The sequence below is a fragment of the Cucumis sativus genome, chromosome 6 (assembly GCF_000004075.3).
Source record: "Cucumis sativus cultivar 9930 chromosome 6, Cucumber_9930_V3, whole genome shotgun sequence".
NCBI classification, from domain to species: domain Eukaryota; kingdom Viridiplantae; phylum Streptophyta; class Magnoliopsida; order Cucurbitales; family Cucurbitaceae; genus Cucumis; species Cucumis sativus.
The window spans coordinates 17,936,124-17,958,819 of NC_026660.2; the positions used below are offsets into that span (position 1 = coordinate 17,936,124).

At 28.0% G+C, this 22,696-nt stretch overlaps 1 protein-coding gene across 1 annotated transcript; it reads left to right on the forward strand.

Moving 5' to 3' along the window:
* The first annotated feature begins 19,343 nt into the window (after positions 1–19,343).
* Positions 19,344–20,542, forward strand: LOC101205513 (ethylene-responsive transcription factor ERF017). Its single transcript, XM_004144231.3, has one exon. The coding sequence runs from the start codon at positions 19,417–19,419 to the stop codon at positions 20,056–20,058; it is 642 nt and encodes a 213-aa protein (XP_004144279.1). The 5' UTR covers positions 19,344–19,416; the 3' UTR covers positions 20,059–20,542.
* The last annotated feature ends 2,154 nt before the right edge of the window (positions 20,543–22,696 follow it).

Below are 22,696 nucleotides of genomic sequence, written 5' to 3' on the forward strand. Positions count from 1 at the left end.
CTAAGATTTCATAAAACGCAAACGTTAGTAATCAAAATCCAATATATATATTATAAATTTCAAACAGATATCTTAATATTATGTACAATTACGATATATTTATAAGTTATGATATTGTTTTTTAATAATATTATAAATTTGGATTGAGTTGGGTTCATAAGAACTTTAAAAAATGTAACCTAATTTCTAATCCAACTTGAAAAAAGAATAAAAATAAAAAATACAATCAACATAGATGAGATAATTTAAGTTATTCGAATTGTCTAACTATTTGAAACTCCTCCAACAAAATCAACACTAAACTCGATTTCACGAATAAATAGGTAATTTTACAATGATAATAAAAGACTAGACCTTGGTTATAAAATCATGTTTTGTCAATTATTTTAGAACCTCGACTTTTCAATTGATTAAATTCTCAAGGTAAAACACATGTTTTGTTAAATTGTCATTAGTCAATTATATAAATTATCATTTTCTACGCTAGGATATATAATTGCAAATTATTTTAAAACCAATTGGCCTCTTATATCAATAAATTTTAAATTTTGCATTTACTAATGATTATTTTACTCGATCTATTTAATTACTTTTTTTTTTATTAAAACTAAAATATTTTTCACACTCACAATTACAAAATAATCATAATAATAACAACAATACTAAAATTAAAATAACTTTCGTGTTATAAAATACTATAATCAATGAACCATATTAACTTAGGAATAAGGGTATTAAAATTTAAAACTTAAGTGAAAACAATAATTATAGAATCTCAATCTGATGCGTTTGGTTTTGTAATATTTTGTTAATATTTTTAAAATAATTTTAAAATAAAGACATAAAATAGTTGCAAGAATAATTAAATTTCAAAACATATTTTAAATAGCTATGCTGATTTTAAGTACTAAAAAAACAAAGAAAGGAAAACATAACTCTAATTTGAATGTTTAGACAAAAGCTGTTAATCAATATTTAAGATGTATATATCATTCTACACATGAAACAAACTTTTATATAACATTTGTTTTTCCTAAATTTTATTAAATAATTATTTATTATTAAATTAATATTTTAAGTTAAATAAAACAATTACACTTTAATTAAAATTACTCTATATAAAAATTTTAGATATTAAATAGTAATATAAAAATAATTTAGCTAATCACTACAAATCTAGTGTTAATTCAGCCTAAAACTAGAATTTGCACACTAAATTGGTTTATAACACAGCTTGGCATTTCTATATGAACATATAATGACCAATAATTATTTAAATAATTTCCAACACAATTCAAAAAGTAAACCTTAAAACTAAATGTTTAAGGTCAAGAGCAATAAATAAAATAATTATGGATTTTCAAAGACCACCATATATATATATAGGCTCTCAAGTCAACCAATTGAAAATCATTTTAATTATACATTTATTGCAAAATTATTACTCTAATTTTATTTATTTATATGTGTATGAATTGGATTAAAATTTCTCATGCATGCAAGGGATTGTTTTCCCACTTGAGTTGATATATAATATTCGAAATTTCAACCAATCGCCGGCAAAGCAATGAACTAATTAATATTTACTATTTCCTGGTGATGATGAGATTTGTAGATTAATTAATACACACAACTAACCAAGTTTAATTATTATACATTTTTCATTATATTTGAGTTTACTAATACTTTCTTCTTGCCAATTATACACCCAGTTAATATTTATATCATTGCTTAGTTTAATTTCTTTTTTATTTTATGAGAAAAATACTGATTTTATAAGCCACCTTCCTTTAGTTCTTTTATATATATATATATATATATATATATATTAGTCAATGTATTATTAATTTTTCTCAATGCATGCATGTGTTACTTTATTTGTGCATTAGGGTACATTTTATAAAATTAAATAAAAATATGAATGAATGTTGGTCTTAATTTAGGTGAAGATGAATGGAAGTGCTTGGGAAATTAAGAGGAAGTTTAATGAAAGCAAATTTGGGTTTGGCGGCCTTTTGAAGAAGAAAAAAAATGGGATTTAAATAAATTCAACTTAGTACATAAACCAGTTTTATATAAGAGTGTGAAACTTCTCGCAAGTCACGAATTTCTACGTCAATTTGAAAGCTATTGTACTAGTAAATTTCTAATTTTTTTCATCAAAACATAATCTATTCATTCTTTTTTGTGATGTTTCTAATTACATACGTCTCTTAGTTTTATCGATATATAATGTAATTAATCTATAGATTTCAAATTTACATAACTATATTCGACTAAATGACCACCTCTTTAGATCATCAAATATAGGGATGATGGTAAATAATTTTTGTGTGATATATTTTGTTTTTAAGTTCAAAATTAATTTTATAGAGTATATTATATTCATTCAATAGTTGTTTGTGAAATTTTAAAGTGAGTTCTAAGAATAAAATAAAACTTCAAACCATATACTTTCTATCACATAGATGAAATAAATCATGTGAAAATTTAACTACACAATAAAAATTTAAACTCAAATTCTCAAATAATTAGCCACCTTCTAGGGATACATATATATAATTTATAAAGTTAATGGACAAATTTGGAAAACTAGAATTGATGGCATAATTGATCAATTTATCCACTGAAAAGTTTAGGGTATAAAAAATAAACAAAAAAACCTTGATGGCACAAATGAAACTTCCTTTATCAACCTAACTTTTTAATTTATTCTTTTCTCCAAAACTAGGAGAAAATTATTGCACATGATAGTTACTCCCACTATATATATAGCTTTTGTTATCTTTTTAATATCCCTATGTATTTCAATAATTTAAAGGTATTAATCATAAAGAACGAGTCATATTTGATTAGTAGTTTTCCAACATATACATTATATTATAAGCTGTTGGGTTGAACTTTCAAAAAAGGAAAAAAAAAAAAAAACCATGTTTGATATGATGTTTCACTTATATTTATTATTCCCTTATCTATGTATTTGACTAGTACAAAAAGATTAAGTTACTAAGATATGAGTTCAATTTAAGTTACATGTAATATTAATATTATATATTGATGATGGAGAAGTTTGTGATTTGAACTCCATAAAATAATTTGAAGTTTTATGGATGAATTTTTTAAAATAATGATTTAATTATAATTGTAACTAAAATATTAAAATGGATTAATGAAGTGAGTGTGTGTGACCATTTCTTATCCAATTGATTTTTTAGTTTGAATGTATGTTCAACCTCTACTGGATGTCTGACCGTATCCACATGACATCTCTCCACTTGTTATTTTGTTTACATTTCACACTAACCTAATTCGATCAATTATCGTTAAAAAATACATCTAGTAGATAACCATTTGTTAAGGAAGACCATATATGTGATCTTCAATTTATTGTATAATAGGATTAGAGGTAAGTGTGTGGTTTTTAAACAAAAAGATACATAGGTCAATAAGTACATTCGGACATCTCTACTAGGTGAATACTCTTTAGCACTCTTATCATCCTTGCTTCATTAATAATCAAACAGTCAATATTGGAAGCAAGGATCAATAAAGAGGGCTAGAGAAAAACTCAAACAAACCCAACAGTAAATAAAAGCGTGAATATTTAAAGCGATAGAACTAGCACGATAATTTGAAAAGATTTTAACTCTGATGCACAAATAACCAGTGAGGGCTTTGATGTTATCCCAGATATCTTGCTCTGATCTTTCTTGTCTGTTGAAGGTTTTGTAATTTCTCTCAAGCCAAATGGTTTAAAGAGAGGTCGCAATGGTAGTGAAAATGATGGTCCCTTATTTATTAATTATTTATGCTACTAAGTTTCTTGCAAAGGGAGACCGTGTTGAAGTGGTGATTTCTCCATTTTGTCAAATGAAAAATTTGATCCCAAATTGAAGAGACGACAGTACAAGTAGTAAATAAGTGATCGGAGTCTTCAGCTTGATTTTTGCAAAGGACACACCAGTTCGGATTAAGATTCCATTTGGAAAACTTTTTTTTAAGCTTGTCGACAGTGTTCATACAATTATGGAGAAGAGATCATATGAAGAAGTTGCACTTTTTAGGGAAGGTTGGGTTTGTAAATGCTTTTTAAAACAAGTAGGTTGATGTTGCTGTCACCTCTTGAGTCCATAAAATGTATAGAACTTTTAACAGAAGCCACATTGAAATTTCTATTAAAACATAGATTCCATAAAAGTTTATCATAGCTAAGGTTGTTGTTAGGTATGCTGAGATGTTGTTTTATCACATTCCATTGTTGGATTTCACGGTCTCTAAGGACTCTTCTAGGATGAATGTTCCAACCCAGCTTAGTTTGGCTCCACATGTCTTTGCTGCTATCGGATTTCAATGTGGATAATGTTGGATTTCACGGTCTCTAAGGACTCTTTCTTCTTCCTTTTTTTACCTTAAAGAAATTAGTACATAAAATTTGCTTACCCTTTCTTTTCAATTCCAATATGTTAGATGTTTATTCTTCCTTTGTATAATTAAAGAAATTTTTGTGAGTGGAAAGGTTGTGAACCAAATATTAATAATTACAAAAAAAAAAAAAAAAAAAACTTTTAAGATTTATTATAAACATCTCAGAAGACAAACATATATATACCAATGGCAGTATATCATAATATTAGGTTTACATTTTTTATATATATTTATTATTATCATGATTATTACTTTTTAAAATTACATTACATCCATTATTAGTTATTAGTTTCAAGTGATGTATAACAAGTTAAGATGCATCGTCTCTTCAAGGTAAATTTAATTTAATATTTATTGACATAACATTCGTTATTAGAGATTAGATGATCAATTTTCCATCTCGCAATTGTATCATTTCATTTTACAAAGTCATTCTTAAATATATATATATATATATAACAGTATGAAAAAGAAAAATTGAAATAAAACTCCCAAAATCTGAGTTTTTATTATTATTTATTTGTACATGGAAAATTACAATCCATTATCAAATAATTTCCTTGTTGCTTCAGCATATGCCTCTCCCAGCTGTTTCTATCTGTAGCCATCTGAACTTAAACAAATGAGTACATAAACTTCCAAATTTGATCTCACCAATCTTTCTTGTTTGGTTTTTGCCTTTTCCAGCACCAAAACTTGGAAGTTTCTTCATGTTGCTTTAACCTCTTTGGTTAGATGAAAAGTAATTTAAATTAGTCTATTATATATATATATAAAGGTGGCTTATAAAATTTCCACACCAAAAGTAATGTATATATAGTCAGAAAGACAGTACTCTTTAATTTCCTCTATTGATTGTGATTTGTGGGGTCAGACAATTGGTTTTCATCTCCTTTCTTTCATTGTATATATCAGTATACTTTTCTTTTAGGGCAACTGCAAAATATAACAATGTGATCCGTATAACACAATACAACACACAAAATCTAGAGATATATAACAAAGTTTAGATTTAGTTTGTGAGTCTAATTAGCGATAAACTATATAGTTGATAAGAGTCTTATCACTAATGAGAGTTAATTAATGATAAAGTCTAACGTAATACTATATTTGTAATTCTTTAAAACTATACATTTAAATATTATCCATATATATATAAATACTATCCATTGCAATTGTCCTTTGCTATTATTATTATTAGACTGGTTATAAAATAGTTAATATATCATTTTAAGATTAATCCAATTTTAGCTTTTTATTTTCAATACATATTAAATTTTAATTAGTCTTTGCTGTACCATTTAGTATTTGTTGTTTTTAATTTTTTTTAATAGTTATCTATTAGCCATGCTTGATGCTTGTTTACCATAACATGTATTAACATCTTGTATTTTATTGCATGAAAGTTAAATATAACTATTGGGAATACGATTAAAATCTCAATTATATAACTAAGGGATGATTATAAGTACTTAATAACTGTTTTCAATGGGTATAAGATCTTTTAATTTTGGGTGAAACCAAAAGCATGCAGCCTACTGTGAGCTCTACCTTAACAATAACTTCGAGACGAACTAAAGTATAAATAGACAAAGATGATATTATTTTAACATTATTATTCTTCTTTAACCAATTTCTACAGAATTCATATATGTAATATGGAACATATAATTTTAAACTAAAAAAATCAAAAGGAGAAGGGAGAGTTTGAAGAAAGAGCTCTGTAAAAGAAGGCACGGAGAGTTTAAAGGACTATAATTATTTGAGAGAGACAAACGAAAACTTTTGAGTTGAAGATAATTATGGTGTTTTTCTGGGTAGAAGGATGTATGCATATCGAGCTGATGTCTTTGCAAAAAGGTGAAAAACATCCGTAGAATTCGGATTCAACGTCGAGCGCCAGACATTTTTCTTTTACAGAATACGATGCTTCTGTGTGTTGTAAGGAAGTCCACAAGAGAAATTTGTATTTCTCAAGGATAAACAACTTTGTTGGGAGAAAATTGTTTCTAACAAAATTAGCAAAACTTATCAAACCCTCGTTAACATTAATAGAAAAATCAATTTTGTACTACTAACTTCAAACAGCAGAAAAAAAAAAGCTAGAAAACCAAACTTGTTGGTTTCAACGTCAGGTTTTCCTGAAGTTAATATTAACGGTGGACCAACATATGCCCCAAATTCTTACATCACCAATTCAACACAAGAGCATGTAGGTGAAAGATAAATTTAATATTATATCTAACATTAATTAATAGAAATTAAAGGAGCAGTAAAAATACTAAATATTAAAGGGTTTCTCTCCTTGACATAGAGTCAATTTCAGAGTCTAGAGCCATCAAGTCTGATCGCGATCCCATATGGACGTGAAAATTGAAGGGTTTGTACAAAAATTAAAGGAAAAAAAATCAAACTTTGTCCATGGGGTTTCTCCTACACTAATGACTATAGTTTAAATTTATAATAAGTGGTTGTTTAAGATCACAAGCTTAATCACTAGGGCGGTTGCAGATCAGCAACATTAATATTGCTTTTCTCAATTGATCATCTTGAATCGAATGTATGCGTTCATAGCAACCAGAGAGGGCTTCAATTCACAGCATATGCAACTTAAAATATACGTGTGTTTCTCTTCTATTGGTTGAATACTTTGATGTCTTCTTTGTTCAAGGCATTGTACTCTTATTTATGAGTAGTCTTTTTCATCAATGCCTGGAACTGTGTGGAGATCAGATATATATTACTGTATGCCCTAGAAGTATATATTTTCCTTCTTTCTCAAGTTTTTTTATTTATTTCTGCTTTCTTAAGTTTTCTAAATTATTGAGATATAGAGTGTAGAGAGGGTGTGAAAGAAAATATGAAACCTCTCAATACGAGAGAAAGGAACAAAAGAGAAATTTGAGTATAAGAGTTGCTCAAAGATAGTTCGAATGTTTAAATTATAAGATTAGTTTACAAATTTTAAATTTTGTCCATCTTTCTTTTCTAAGATTTTAAAAGTATTTAATAGGTTATTAAGTTTCAATGTTAGTTAACTTCCAATTCTGTATTTAATATTAAATACTTGGTATATATTCAAATTTTTTAGATATAAAATTTGAATTTTATGTTTAATAAAATAATTTGTGTTCACGAACTTATGAGCTCTAAAAAACTGTTGGCTAATGACATTGCAAATTTATTGATACTATATTGATAAACAGATAATTTGCAGGGAAGAATAAGTAGGTCCAATTCTAGCTCTAAATTAGCTTAAATTAAAGATAAATTAATTTACGATTAAGTACTCGTAATATATTCATATTTCGTACTCGTAATATATTCATATTTATTAACACCCTTCCTCAAACTCATGGACGTAGTACTGTATACGTAGAGACGAACTTAAAGTTATGAATCAACTTATAGTGAAAGGACTAGATGACAGTGCATTCATTAAAATATCAGCATGTTGCTAGGTGGTGGAGATAAATTTTAATATGAGAGTGTTGGTATGAGGTCATGATGAGTAAAATGATAGTCACATTTTCTTATATGGTTGATGCGTGGTTCATGGAATACATCATGTATATGGTTATAATGAAGGATAGTCACTAATTGTCGAAGAACAACTGTCTATATTCACGAGAAGTTATCAAAGAGCCATAATAACTCAAAATTGGAATCAACAAAAACGTGATATATTCAAATTAAGTACTGGAACATGAAACAACAGCTTGCTTCTTACTATGCCTAATTATCCCCCAAGTAGTCGTAATAAATTGTGGTGGAACGTTGATGGGTTGGATTGCTAGCCCTATTAACATCAGAGTAGCCAAAAGACATTGGGAGTGATTGAGAAGAAAACTAAAGTAATTCATAGCCAAGAGTGCCCTTGACTCATCGTGGGAATGTGAAAAAAGCTATGAAGTGTGTGGATCAAGAAGCAACCTGAATTGACTTAAAAATATGATCAACTTATGCAATGTAATATATAGGTGGGTCACATTGAGATAAAGAAAATTGCACTTTTGTTTACAATGCAAATTAAAGTGACATCTTTAAGAAGAACACCATCAAACCATCAAACCATCAAATAGAAGCAAATGAAACATTTGGATCTAGTGGTGTTTATGACATAGCAGGTTCTACTTTCAAATGCACTCAATTTACATATTCATCTCTAAAATATCCAGAGGCGTGGCTTATTGTTCATTTTGGTCTTAGAACAATATTATAATTATTGTTGGGTGGGGACATTCACCCATAGAATTTTGTTAGACTTAACTAAGGTTGAAGGCCAGAACATTGGCTAGTGACAAGGCCCAAGCCAACCCTCTCCCCTAGGCCCGTAAGTATCCGATCTAATTCTGTTGAAACAAAATATATAGAAAGGAATTCTTGTAGAGAAATTTCGTATACATAATCTACTGGATCAAATTTAAATGCGTTTTAAAAGTGAAATCTAGTCTGGGGTGTGAAGATGAATAACAAAGTATGAATTTTACTTTTTTTTTAAAAAGTAGAAAACATAAAAATTAGAAAAATAAATAAATAAAACAAACTCTTAAAAGCCCCTGTCCAATATAAAAAGTACAACTATTCACCTAAACCCTAAATACACTGTAATTGAAATAACATGTGCTACATAAAATAACTAGCATAGTTTTGCCAAAATTCTTAAGATTTTCAATTTGGCTATTTTTATACTAAATTTTGCTAACCTAATGTCGAATGCAATGAGGAAAGTTAATTGGGCAATTGAAGTATGTATTATTTAGTGTAATTTGAGATGATTTGGAAGTGTGTAGGTTTTGTTTAGTTTGACTTTGAAAAGAAAAGTGTATAGTGAGTGTATAAGGGTTGGAGTGTATGAAATATGAACCAATAAGAAGTCGGACTTTTGCTTTTACATGACGCAAGCAAAGATCTGGCCTTCTCCGTGTTCATCTGACGTCACACCACCCCTATACTCATACTCACCATAAATTTAACGTCACCTAACCTCTTTGTCATTTTTTGTTTTTTGTTTTTCTTTTTTAATATCACATTCATCAAACACACATTTTAATTAATGTAACCAAAATTATTATCCATCCTTTTTTTTTTTCCACAAATTTCATAAATGCCTTACCCATATGTTAATCTCACCTCATTTTGGTGTAATTAATTAAACCCGAGATCAAATGAAATAAATACAAAATTATTTCATATCGAGCCATCTCGATGCATTGTATGTCCAAGTTCGAATAAATTATAGACAATAGTCTTTCATCCTGAGACAAAGTATGTCCGAGATTGTGTATCAAAATCTACCTGATCGTTCTCCACGATCTTGTATCGCATATCGATTTATCGTGTGTTGATTGAGGTAATTTGAATATTTCACCTTGTAGGCATGTCGGTCTTTTTTGTTTTCAAAATTGTTTGTAAATATTTGTTCGGTATGTTATATTTTCAAAAACTGTACATGTTTGTTTCAAACCTCTTATTTATTTATTGAGAGGGTCTCACGTAATGATGGTGTAGAAATATTTTGAAAAAAAAAAAAGGAAAAAATGTTTGGATTTGGTGCCATTTAAAATTTTACTCGTTCAACTCTATGAAGTTTATTTGAGGGTTTAACAGTGTGACCTTTGTTAGAATTCTAAAAATGATTAAAAAAAAATTGAAATCTTATAAAGATGAATATGGAATGTACGAAGAACTCATCGATTTGAGTGGACGAACTCACCGATACGTATCTTGCTAAGATGTATATAAGTTTTGAATCATCTGGTATAATTTCATGATTTCATCTTTATTATAATATCAACAATGCACTCATTTTCAACTTGAAGCTTTCAGCTATGGTTGTTCCACAAGTGTAGAGTCAAACTCTTGGATTGAATGTGTCTCAATTTTGCAATTACACATTTCAAATAAATTGCATCTTTTGAACCTTGAAATAGATTTTAAATTTTGCAGGCATAAGGTGGAACTTTCCATTAATGATAACTTTTCTAATCTTTATGCTTTGGTACAAAATTTTATGTAGCATATGTTATTTCAATTATTGTACATTTGGAGTTTAGGTGAATAATTGTACTTTTCACACTAGATAGGAGCATTTGAGAGATTGTTTCATTTATTTACTTTTCTAACTTTTATGTTTTGTAATTCTAACCATTTAAAATTAATTTTGCTATTTTTTAAAGTAAAACTTATAATTTGCATCTACGTTTAATAATATTAAGAATTTTAACTAGAAGAGCCTAAATAGGATCTCTATTTACATGTTGGACTCAAGATTATTATATTTTTCCCAAATATTCCAATGGGCTACAATTTTACACAAATATTAGGCCCAAATGTCTAAAATAACCACCTTTAATATTAATAATTAATTAAAAAATAATAAAAGAAAAGTGGATGACAATCGCACGAACGTGAGAACTATTTTTTTAAAAAAAAATTCGGGAAGACTTTCTTTGTTGAAGAAACTTCCAAATAGGGTTATTGATTCACAAATCTACCTCGAACATCCTTCTTCCATTTTTTCGTCTAATTCTACCGATTGTAGCAGACGAATTTCGACAAAGGGCTAAAGTTGATGATTTTCGGCAAAGTAATAGAAATATGTATATCATGTAAAATAATTCTAGTCATACCTAATAAGAAATTTTAGAAATATCATCAATTTCGTGTTATTTTAAATATGCAAAAGCATAAAATGATCACTATGCATAATTTTTTTAAATATATGCTAGGGTCTATAATGACCGGACTATTTAAATGTGAAAGGGAAAGGACATGGATTAAAATACATATAATTCACAGTTTAAGAAACAAATATGCACTCACAGAAATCGTCGAAAAAACCATCATAATATACTCTAATTTTGACCATACATGACAAAAATTAATAGAAATATATGTATCACTAGTTTTCGTATTTTTTTAAATATGCAAGTGTATATAATAACCACTTCACAAAATTATTTTAATATGTAAGAGTATATAATGATCACTATACAATACTTTTAAATATGAAAGAGAAAGGACGTGGATTATATCCTTAACTAACCGTATACTATAATTCACAATTCTAGAAACAAAGTTAAAAACATGAGACAATATAATTAGTAAAATAAATTTGGTGCTATATACGAAAAACAATGCAAAACGAAAAGAAATTAAGTGGCATATATACTTAATTTTTTGTAATTTTTATTTATCAAAAACTTCAATGAAAAATTAAACCGACAATCTCATATATCAAAATTCCATAAAGATAATTAATAGTATGAAACAAAAATGCAATCATCGAATAAGTCGAAGATGATAAATATGCAATCACAGATAAGTTGAGGAAGATAAACGGAATATAAAAGATAGGGCAAAGAGAGAGATTGGTAAGGGGAGAAATCAATCGACGGAGAGAGATCGGTTATGGCACCAAAAAGCTAGCCGGAGGTAGCCTAAATTGGATGCCCGAATGATGTACTATCAACTAAAAGTTGAATAATTAATTTTGTGAAAATTCTTAAATATATTTTTACAATAATTGTCTTAATTTTATATCATATTTAATGAATATCTATTAATTAATATCCTAACATTAAATGAAAATAAATATATTATTTATTTAAAACATTAAATATAAAATACCTAATAAATGTGATATAAAATAATTATGACAGTATATTACATATATTTTTTAAAATAATTTCAAAGATATATATAATTAATGTGAATGATAAAATGGTGAATAAAAATTTCAAAATCTTGTTTAAGAAAATAAACAAAAATTTGAGATATTTGTGTAAAATTAAAGCTAAAGTAGGTGTTTTCTCTAAATTATATTAGCATTGTATACTATTGGGCCATGTATTAATTGGACCCTAAGATTAAAAAAAAAAAAAGGTAATTGGATCTAAGATAACCATAGGTTTTTGAGAAATTTTCATGAATACCCTCCATTAGACAAAATTTCAATTATACTCCAACGTAACCAAATATATATTATATGGATAATGTCAAATTCTAATAATTATATGTATATATATATATATATATATATATATTGATATCAATAGTAATAAAAGAGATTAATTGTAACACTGAACCGAGTAAATGGATGATGAGCCAAATAAAAAAGAAATCACAATGGTTATTGTAATAAACTTGATGGAGATAAAATTTGGGAGTGCAGTTGTACAAAGGTCGACAGTAGTTTATGTAAATAATAATAATAATAATAATAAATACTAATATTGTTTTGAAAAAAATAAAAACAAAACAATCTGGATCCTTTGGACACTTTGGGTTCTTGTTTTTCATTTCAATAATAGGTTTTCAAAACATTACAATTACCTCTAAGTTTTGAGTTTAATTTTTACCTTCAAGTTTGGACTCATGTTTATATATATATACATATAGAAACTAAATATTAAGAATTAGATAAAAGTAGAAAGGTAAAATATATTTGTTTTAGAAAGTTGGTTTGGAATTGAAGATTGTTGAACCATGAAGGTATGATGAGCAGACGTTAGAAGGTTGTAGTTGGGGGGTTTTGTTGTGAGTTGGTTTGGAATGGCAAAAGGTATAGGGAGATGGCAATATTTTCGTCCACAGTGTGATATGTCAACATTTAATTCTGTGAATAATTAATGAACTCTAACTCTAAAGAGAATAATTGAAAGGAAGGAAGAAGAAAAAGAAGAAAAAGAAAAAAAAGAAAAGAAAAGGGAAGTATTAGATTTAAAAATGACACGTGGATATAAAGTTGGAAGAAAATGATTGAAATGGTCTCCACGTGGAATTCAAAATTGGTTTAGTATTAAATCCCCTAATTTCCACATCTACTGTATCCAATTCAACTGTCGTTTACCAAAAAGCAAAAAAAAAGAAAACCTCTCACTTCGGCTGTCGCTCTCATGACTATGATGTCATCGGTGATTCATCTCCTCGTACGCCCGCAACCCTTCAACACCGCCCATATTCGCCGCCGTCCAATCATCGCCGACCGCCCCTCTCCCTTTTACCCTACAATTCTTATCTTCTTTTAACATTTTCAATTTATCATCCCTTTTAATTACTCTTACTCTTACTGGTTGAACAAATTAGCCTATAAAACTTAATCTTATTTACCTACTTTATTGACTAAACTAAGTACACATGTCTCTATGTTTGAGTTGTATAGAGTGCTCTACTACAACTATGTGTAAAAGTGAAATTAATCAAATTCCATTATTTGAATAAACATTTAAAAAAATCTCATATTCCAAAAAGAAAAGAAAAAAAAGAGGGTTATAAGTTTGAAATTGATGATGAGTCCGATGGTCGGACGTAGTAGGGGGCGCTTAAGTTATGTGTGGGTTTTTCAGACTACCTGTTGACTAGAATAAGCTGGCGTTTGGTTAGAGGGGACGTGGACAGGGGACCTCTCATTTGGAAGAAGTCAATCGCACTTTACTTCCATTAACGGCCGATTTCCTTCAAATATAAAATAATCTTTTTCCAGTACACAATCTTCCAAAAAAGTCAGCATTTTACACCCATTTTTCTTTTTATATATATATTATTCCATCCAAACATCTTTCTAATATCTTTATATATATATCATTTTTCATTTTTTCACCCTTTTTAAATATTTACTCAATAAATCAAAATATATATCCTTGATATAATATATTTAGTAAACCATTGTTTGCATTTGCTTAACATTTTATTTTGTAAATTTGACAGACGATCATTAACAACATTTTGAAAAAATTAAAAAGATATGAGAAGAACGAAAAATGCAATGAAAAAGAAAAGAAAAGTTGCAATAGAAAGAAGGGACACGTAAATATTTAAAAAAATTGAAGAAGAGAAAAACACATGAAAAGAAAAATATTATCAAAAGAGAAAGAGAAGAAATAGGAAAGACAAACTTGAAATATTTAAGAAAAATGATATGTTTTGTGGACGTTTTTACACCGACAATAAATATTTTGTGAGTTTGTTATATTGATGAAAATTATTTTCTTTCGTCTAATTTCTATTTAATTAGAGTGTTTCAGAAGATTAGAATGTTACCTTTTTTAAAATTTGTTGAGTTTGATCTCATTTAATGTTTTTAAATATTATAAATAATTTAGTCATTAAATTTTTTAATTTGTTTTCTAGGGTTACACGATATATTTTTAATCATGATCATTACTCAAAGCTCACATTTAATTAGTTAATTTAAAATAATTGTAAAGTCCAATTCTAAAATTCAAATTTTGGAAATATCATGAAACTAAATTTGTTATAATTTTTAAATAAAATTAGGATTGATTTTCATATAACAAAACCCTACAATATTTAATATTCGTGTAACAGAATAAAAAACTCATAAATTCAATTATTTTTTAAGTATTCCGAGTTTGTCATTCATTTTCATTTATTTCTTTCGTTATGCAATTTTTTTTTCTTTCCACCGTCTTCATTTTGTTCGCAATTTTTCTTTTCTTCTTTTTTGTATATTTTTTGAAATCTTGATATTTGTTTCCAATCAATTATAAATTTGTATTTTTTTTTGAAGTGTTATTTGGTTCAAGATCGTAAACGAGCCAAATGTAAACGATCAATCTTGAGAAAAAAAAACATTTAGATTTAGGTATCTAAGAATCTTTGTAAAAAAGTTTAGATTTGTAAAGCCAAATCTAAACGATCGTTTGATGATAACACTTTTGGTATTTTTCATCCAAGACCACCAAACTTTTTTCGTTTTCAAAATTGTTTAAATATTTTATAGCTTTTGTTATATTTTTCTTAAAACCTCTAAAATTAATATATAGACATTAACGCACAAAGCTAAATATGAATATTTAGTAAAAAAAAAAAGAAATTAAAAGTATAAATCTTTAGAATCTAGAAACTCAGATTGAAATTCAAAGTTTGTGGATAGATTTATAAGATTCTGAAATTGAAGTTACACTAAATTTTTGGGACCAAATGAGAAAAAAAATACTTTTCTTTCCTACTTCATTAATTTCATCATCAGGCAAAATCTTCTTCCTACAATAATTAGGGTCCAATATCGTTAGACTCTAATTCAAACCTTTTTAATATGTAATAGTTTAATTTCTCAATTTCTTTTGTATGGCAGATAACCACAAATATTATTAAGCCTTTTTTTTTTTGAAAAAAAATATCTACTCTTCATTAAAAAAAACTATTAAAACACAACAATTTATTATACCTTATCTTCATGTAAATGGTAAATAGTTTATCTATTTTTCTATTTTAACAATTTCTCTTAATTTTTACAAAAACAGTTCTAAGAATGTAAGATGCCTATTGAGGTATGGGATCATTATTGTTCTGAATTAGCATGCTATTTCTTTGATATCCAATAGTGAGTTAGACATCACAATGTATCACCATATCCATGTGAGTAGTACTTTTTGATGCATGTATGTGGACATCAAGCAACAAACTTGACTTGTCCAATGGACCTAGCTCATGACCTTTAGGTGATCATTATTTTATCATGGAATTAGCATATCGATCAAATAGATATATCACAATATGTTCTACATAGCAGTATCATATTCAAGTGAGTAGTTTTGGACGCATATCGTACATGGACGTCAAGCAAAGGACTTGACTTGTCCGATCTTGCCGATCGACCTATGACAAATTTAGTTATATCCATACATCAACATATAAAATTAATATGTGACAACAAAACACATTAAATTTAAATTACACCTTATAAAATATGGCATGATCTATATGTTTGAGATTTTGCTATTTTTCAACTGTATACAGAGAGGAAAATGTATGTTTACAAAGAATTGGAAACTGAGATTAAAGCACACTTTGATATTCTAAAACTACAACAAGCATAAGTAGTTCTAATTTTGTTTGGTTTCATTTTACTCGTATTTAGATTTTCAATTAAATATACTAACCATTGGTTATTGGTGTTAATTTTTATTAATAATTTAAAATAATTGTGATTTGAAATCATAACAGTGATAAAAACTAGTGAAATTACTTAATTAATTATAATTTATAAAAAAAATCCAATTGCTTAAAATAACAATCATTAAAACTAAAAATGAGAAAGCAAATATTTTTAGTAAAAACTAGAGTTAAAAAGTTCAAATATTAAAATATGAAATTGAATTTTTTTAAAAGACATAAAATCCTTATATGTATTAAAATATTTCAACTAAGTTGACACATCTATCTTCGTATCAATGTTTTAGAACTTTATAAACAAATTAGAAGAAAAAAACTTGAATCTTAAAAGATTAATTGAGTAAGGTTTTGGAAACCCTAGAAACATTTATTTTATTCTTTGGTATGTATTATTTTTGGGTCTTATAATTGGGATCATGAGGATAGAGGGCAAAAGGAAAGAATATGGAGACTGAAGAGAGAGAAAAGAGCTGACAATAATGTACAACCCATGGAGTTTATCAGAAGATCGAAAGTAGGAAACAAATAAAGAATATGATGACAATTTTCAATATTATTTTATGCCTTTTGTTTTCTCTCTTTTTCATTTCATTATTTTAAAATCTAAATCTTTATCAATTATATTCATTCTCATCCATCATTGTATTGTGCATTTACACTACCTTATTCTAGAGTTTCTTTTTGTTTCCTAGTTGGTTGCATGGAGTTAGAAGTGACCACAGAAAGTGTTACACAATCTACATTCAAACACATAACAAAAAAAAGTTCTAGATATTAGAACATGAACACAAAAATAGAGCAATTTATTATTGGGATGACAAATTCAAATAAGCTTCTCTAGTGTAGAGAGTTTGTATAGCAAAACTTCTCCAAACTCTTGGATCAAAATCACAAATGATAATGTAATTAACATTAACACAAACATAACTTTAGGTTACTTAGAGCTCAATACAATATAGATTCAAGATGTTTGAACATGATTGCAAATAGAAACTAAATAAAATATATATATATATATATATTTCTTTAAATTGAATGAATGGAAATTCTTAGCTTGTACCAAATGAATGAAGAATAATGTTGTGTATATAATTGCTTTATTTGACCTTTGAATTAAAAGAAAGAACATCTTGAAGAATGGACCCTAAATTAAATGAAAATTGAAATCAAAATTGAAATCAAAATTGAAATCAAAATAGAAAGATATGAGTCAAAGTTAGGACTATGGACTAAAAATATTGGGAGCGGCCGATCTTTTTAATAAATTCCATGTTGTCGGAAGGCCGGTACCCTCAAACTCCTTCCGATCAGTCACCTTCCACAATTGGTCCTTCATCGTTTCCCCCCTTTTAAAAACTGCACCCAATCTCTCTCTCTCTCTCTCTCTCTCTAATATAATGCACGTACCGCATTAAAAACAAAACAAAATACATACCCTTACTGCTTAAAATGGAAACACTTCATATTTCATCCACACCTCTTTACAATTAAATTCCCATTTGAAAATTTTGGATTCAGAGGTCGGCCCTCTTCAAAAACGTCTCAATAATTAAGCACTTCCATCAAAGCCACTTTCAAAACTTAAGGCCTAGTTAATTTCCATTTTGGTCCTCAAATTAAATAACTTCCAAAAACCATCATTATTGATTAATTTCCGTCTAATAATATATATGTTTGCTTTAGTCTTCAAATTGTTAAAGTAATAAAACAATCATTTTGATGTTTACCTTTTATGTATTAACATGTAAATACGAGTGTTTGACTTTAAGCCATTATGGGATGGAGACAATGATTGGACGAGTGGATAGTAGATGTAAAGTTAACTTGTTCCCACTTCATTTCTTAATATATTTTACATGTATCATCTATTTACTTCTTCATTCTTATATTGATCCTCACATACACTTTATCAATAATATGCATCTCGATGAAGTATCCCCTTCCCCCAACAAAAAAATCACATCTTAAATATTCAAAAGTTAAAAATATCAAAACGTTCCCTAAATATGCTAATTTAAGAATAAATAATGAATAGTTAAAGATATGTTAAATAGGAACATTTTAAAATTCTAGTCTATTATTTAACTTTCTTCTTTTGTTATATTTTGTAAAAAAAATTAATGTTTTTGTTATCCATAACAATTTTCTTTTTAAAATACAAGTGGACAATCTATTTTCAAATTTAATCTAAATTTAACTCATCATCATACTATGAATGAATACATATATATACTTTATCAATTAATATATATATATATATATATATGTATGTGATAAAGTACCTCTTTCCAAAAAAAAAAATTATATTTTAAATATTTAAAAAATTGAAAAAATGAAAACATAGACTAAATATGCTATAGTAACGGAGACTTTAAGATAGGGTAACACAACAATGTTATAACCTAAAGTTATATTGAATAAAAAATATAACTAGTTATAAACTAACTATACCTATAGAATATGATGTGAACTGTATTTACCAAAATATTTAATTTAAAAAAAAAGTTTTAGGAAGAAAAAGAAACGGGTTTATATAATATGAATTGAAAATTTGATGATACTCTTCCCTATAAAACACTATTAGGAAAACACACTATATAGAATACAAATTGGCCACCACATAGGCTTATTAAGAATTTTTTGTTACACCCATTTTTAGTAAAAAAGAAAAGAAAAAAAAAAAAGAAAAATCCTAATCAGACTCAAATCATTATTAATATTATTTAAAGAAAATACAGAGGTTTGAAAAAATTGTTAATAATAATAATTAAAAAAAATATATTTTATTAGGAACGTGGCCTAAAGACGGTTCAAAACCAACAGATGAACCGTGTTTGAGTAAGCACAGCCCTTCCGAAGCTGCCACGTGTAACTTCTTTTGAAAACTGTCCACTTTGAAGTTTGAACACGTAAATTAAAAAAGAGGCATCAAAATTAAAAAAATAATACTGGTCCACTTAGTCCTTCCCCATATATATATCAAATCCCGCCCCCACTCCAATCCAAGTCAACAACCTCACATTATATTATTAGATCATCCAATTTTCATCACTACTCTACCTCTCTCTCATGAACAATAATATTTCCCAAACTTCCGCCGCCGGTGACACCAAATACAGAGGTGTTCGGCGGCGTAAATGGGGGAAATGGGTTGCGGAAATCCGTCTCCCAAACAGCCGAGACCGTATATGGCTCGGTTCTTACGACTCACCAGAGAAAGCTGCTCGAGCTTTTGATGCTGCTCTTTTCTGCCTGCGTGGTCCTCATGCCAAGTTTAACTTCCCTGACCAACCACTGCCTGACATTCTTAATGCTCATTCACTCACTGCCCATCAGATTCAAGAGTTTGCTGCTAAGTTCGCTAATGAGTATGAGTGTCACCAAAACGACGACGTCGTTGATGTAGCTCCTCCACCCACTACTACTACTGCTGAAGAAAAATGTGGAATTTCACCTTCCTCCTCTAATTATAACAATATGGATTGGTCATTCCTTGATGAAATTCACGATCATCACTACCCCAACCCCAACCCCCATTCTTCTTCCTCTTCTTCCAATTTCTTTCCTCTTTACAATGACCATTTTGATAATATCTTAACCAATGATTTTTATCAATCTTCCACCACCAACAACAACGACGACCTTTACGATGCTGTTTCTGGTGACGACGACGACACTTTCTCCAACCAACCCTTTCTTTGGAACTTTTAAATCTCACCCTAATTATATCAAGCAATATCTTTCCTATATAGATATTTTACATCCTACTATACTTAGGCCTTACAACTACAAGGCTCTCCCTTTTTTCTACTTTCTCTCTAAGTCTAATTTTTTGGGGAGAAAATCAAATTAAAAACCCTTCAAAGAAAAGAACTTTTATTTTTATAAGTGTAGGGTTCTTTTTATTTCCGGGGAAAATGAAGAAAAATAAACCTTTTTTTTGTTTTTTGTTTTTTTTTGTTTTTCCCCCCCCCCCCCCCTATCATTTTTGAGTCATTTTGTGAATGATTTCGTTAAGAGAGAGATAGAACTTGGGTATGTGTTTTATTGTTTTGATCCATTTTGGCAAAGTTTCCTTCTTTAAGTATATTGTGTATTGCTGCTATATAAGTATATTGCTATATATATAGAAAGAGAAAAATATATATATAGTGTGTGTGTGTTGTTATGTTATTGGACTGTCTCTATTAGCCAAGTTGGTACCTCTACTCTTATCTTCAATTTTGTGGTTTGTAATTCTAAAAACGTGGGGTTTTTTATGTTCACAAAAAGTGAAAGTTTGTGAGTGATAATGAATAAAAAAATGGTGGGGAAAAAAGGGGACAGATGTTCCCAAAACAGTGACATAAACCACCAATATATCTTCATCTGATCAAAGAGAAAATTAATTAATATTATATAACCTGAAAAACAAAACCCCATTTATTGTTTAATCTTCTCATTCACCATAAATTACTGCTTCCGGTATAGATAAAAAAGTGGGATATTACATGAAGAAAGAAAGAAACCCATACATATTCATGTATTTGATTGTCCTCTAGATTCTCCATTAAAATCTTCCTTTTGAAACCTTTAATGCATAATTTTCAAACGCACACACTCAGTCTAGATCAGGGACGGAAATCAAATGGATAGCAACACATTTCCAACTTATTACTAGAGCATTCAATCACAAATTACTTACCGCTTTGAAAAGTTAAGCTATTTTATCATTAGTTGTGGGCTTGGAATATGTAAAACAGTAAGTGAAAAACAACCTTAATTGAAGAGAAAACAGTCCTGTAGAGGTTGAAACACATGACTTTCTCTCTTAATACAAGACCCTCATCAAGCCCCTATCCAAAAGCAATGCATTGATATGCTCTAATATATCATCTCAGATTATCAATTAGCAAACAAATTTAAGCTAATTTTTCTTTCAATTAGGTTAACATGTCCATAACATCTTCAACATGCATCTTAAAATAAGTAAAAAAAAACTTAAATTATAATTAGATAAAGAAATTAAAGATAAATTTAATATTATATAGTCAAACACTACAACTATAGACACGCCCACACTAACGCCCACACTAGAGAGACAAATATCAAATGAGTGGCTTTGTTCATATTCTGGCTTTTTCTATTTTTTGTATTGATTTTTAGGAAGGGTATTGTTCTCATCCTCTCCATTTTTTCAACAAGTTAATTTAATAGGATGTTGGGAGAAGAATATATATTTTATGATAAATATTATAAATCGATCGCTAGCCAACCATCTAAATTAATATATATTTATTAAAGTTTCGAGTCTAAAACGACACAATTATTATTTTAAGATCTTGAGTTATACAATATCCAAGATATATAATTGTAAATTGGCTAGTTACAGGGTTAAAAATGGAATAAATGCATAATTATACTCATAAACTTTGAACCTGTATAATTTAAAAATGTGAATTAATAATTTTTGAGTTTAAACCCATAACCTAAATTCTAAAATTTGCATACCCAATCAATGTATACAGTTAATTATGATTAACTTTGTAAATCATTGATGCATTTATTCTAAAAGGTGTGTAGAATTATTGAAATGTTGATTTTATGAAGTTGATGATTAAAGTAAATGCATGTATAACTACAAGATTTAAGACATTTACAAGTATGTGTGTAGAATTATTCTTTTGCACTTACTAATCTTTCTGTCATGACCAAAAACTAAAAGAAATTAGTAAATGTATGAACAATTTTCAAATGAATTTTAATTAATATGTTTCTAAATTGATGGATATATGAAAGATTAAAGTTTAGTTGATACAATTATATGTTTTTGCTGGAGTTTTTCACAAACGAAATCTTCTGTAAATTACATATATAAAGCTTTTAATATTTGTCCAAACAAAAATTTGAATTTGGGTAGAGATGTAGAGTGTATAGACGAATTGATATAACTTAGACTTATTTGAATTTCAAAGAAACTCAAGGATGACATGCACAAATCGAGAAATGGTCCTTTTTTTTGAAAAAGAAAGAAACTCGTGTACATGGTTGATGGTTTTCCACGTGATCAGCTTCCAAGTTGGCAATACATGAGTTCCCTTGATAATAATTAAATAAATAGCTAAGTTTTACTTCTTAGGTCACAATAATACACCTTTTTTGGGGTTAATTTTAGTACTATAGAAAAGTTAGGGTTTTGGATATTTGAGAATATGACTTATAAAACTTTATTTTATATTTAGTATTTAAAAATTTGAAAATTTTCCCCATACTTAGGGTTTGGATTTTATTGTACATAACTTACAATCTTTGTAAAGCCAAGAAAGAAATTAGGAGAGAGGGAAGATTTGAATGGTATTTTTCTGAAAAT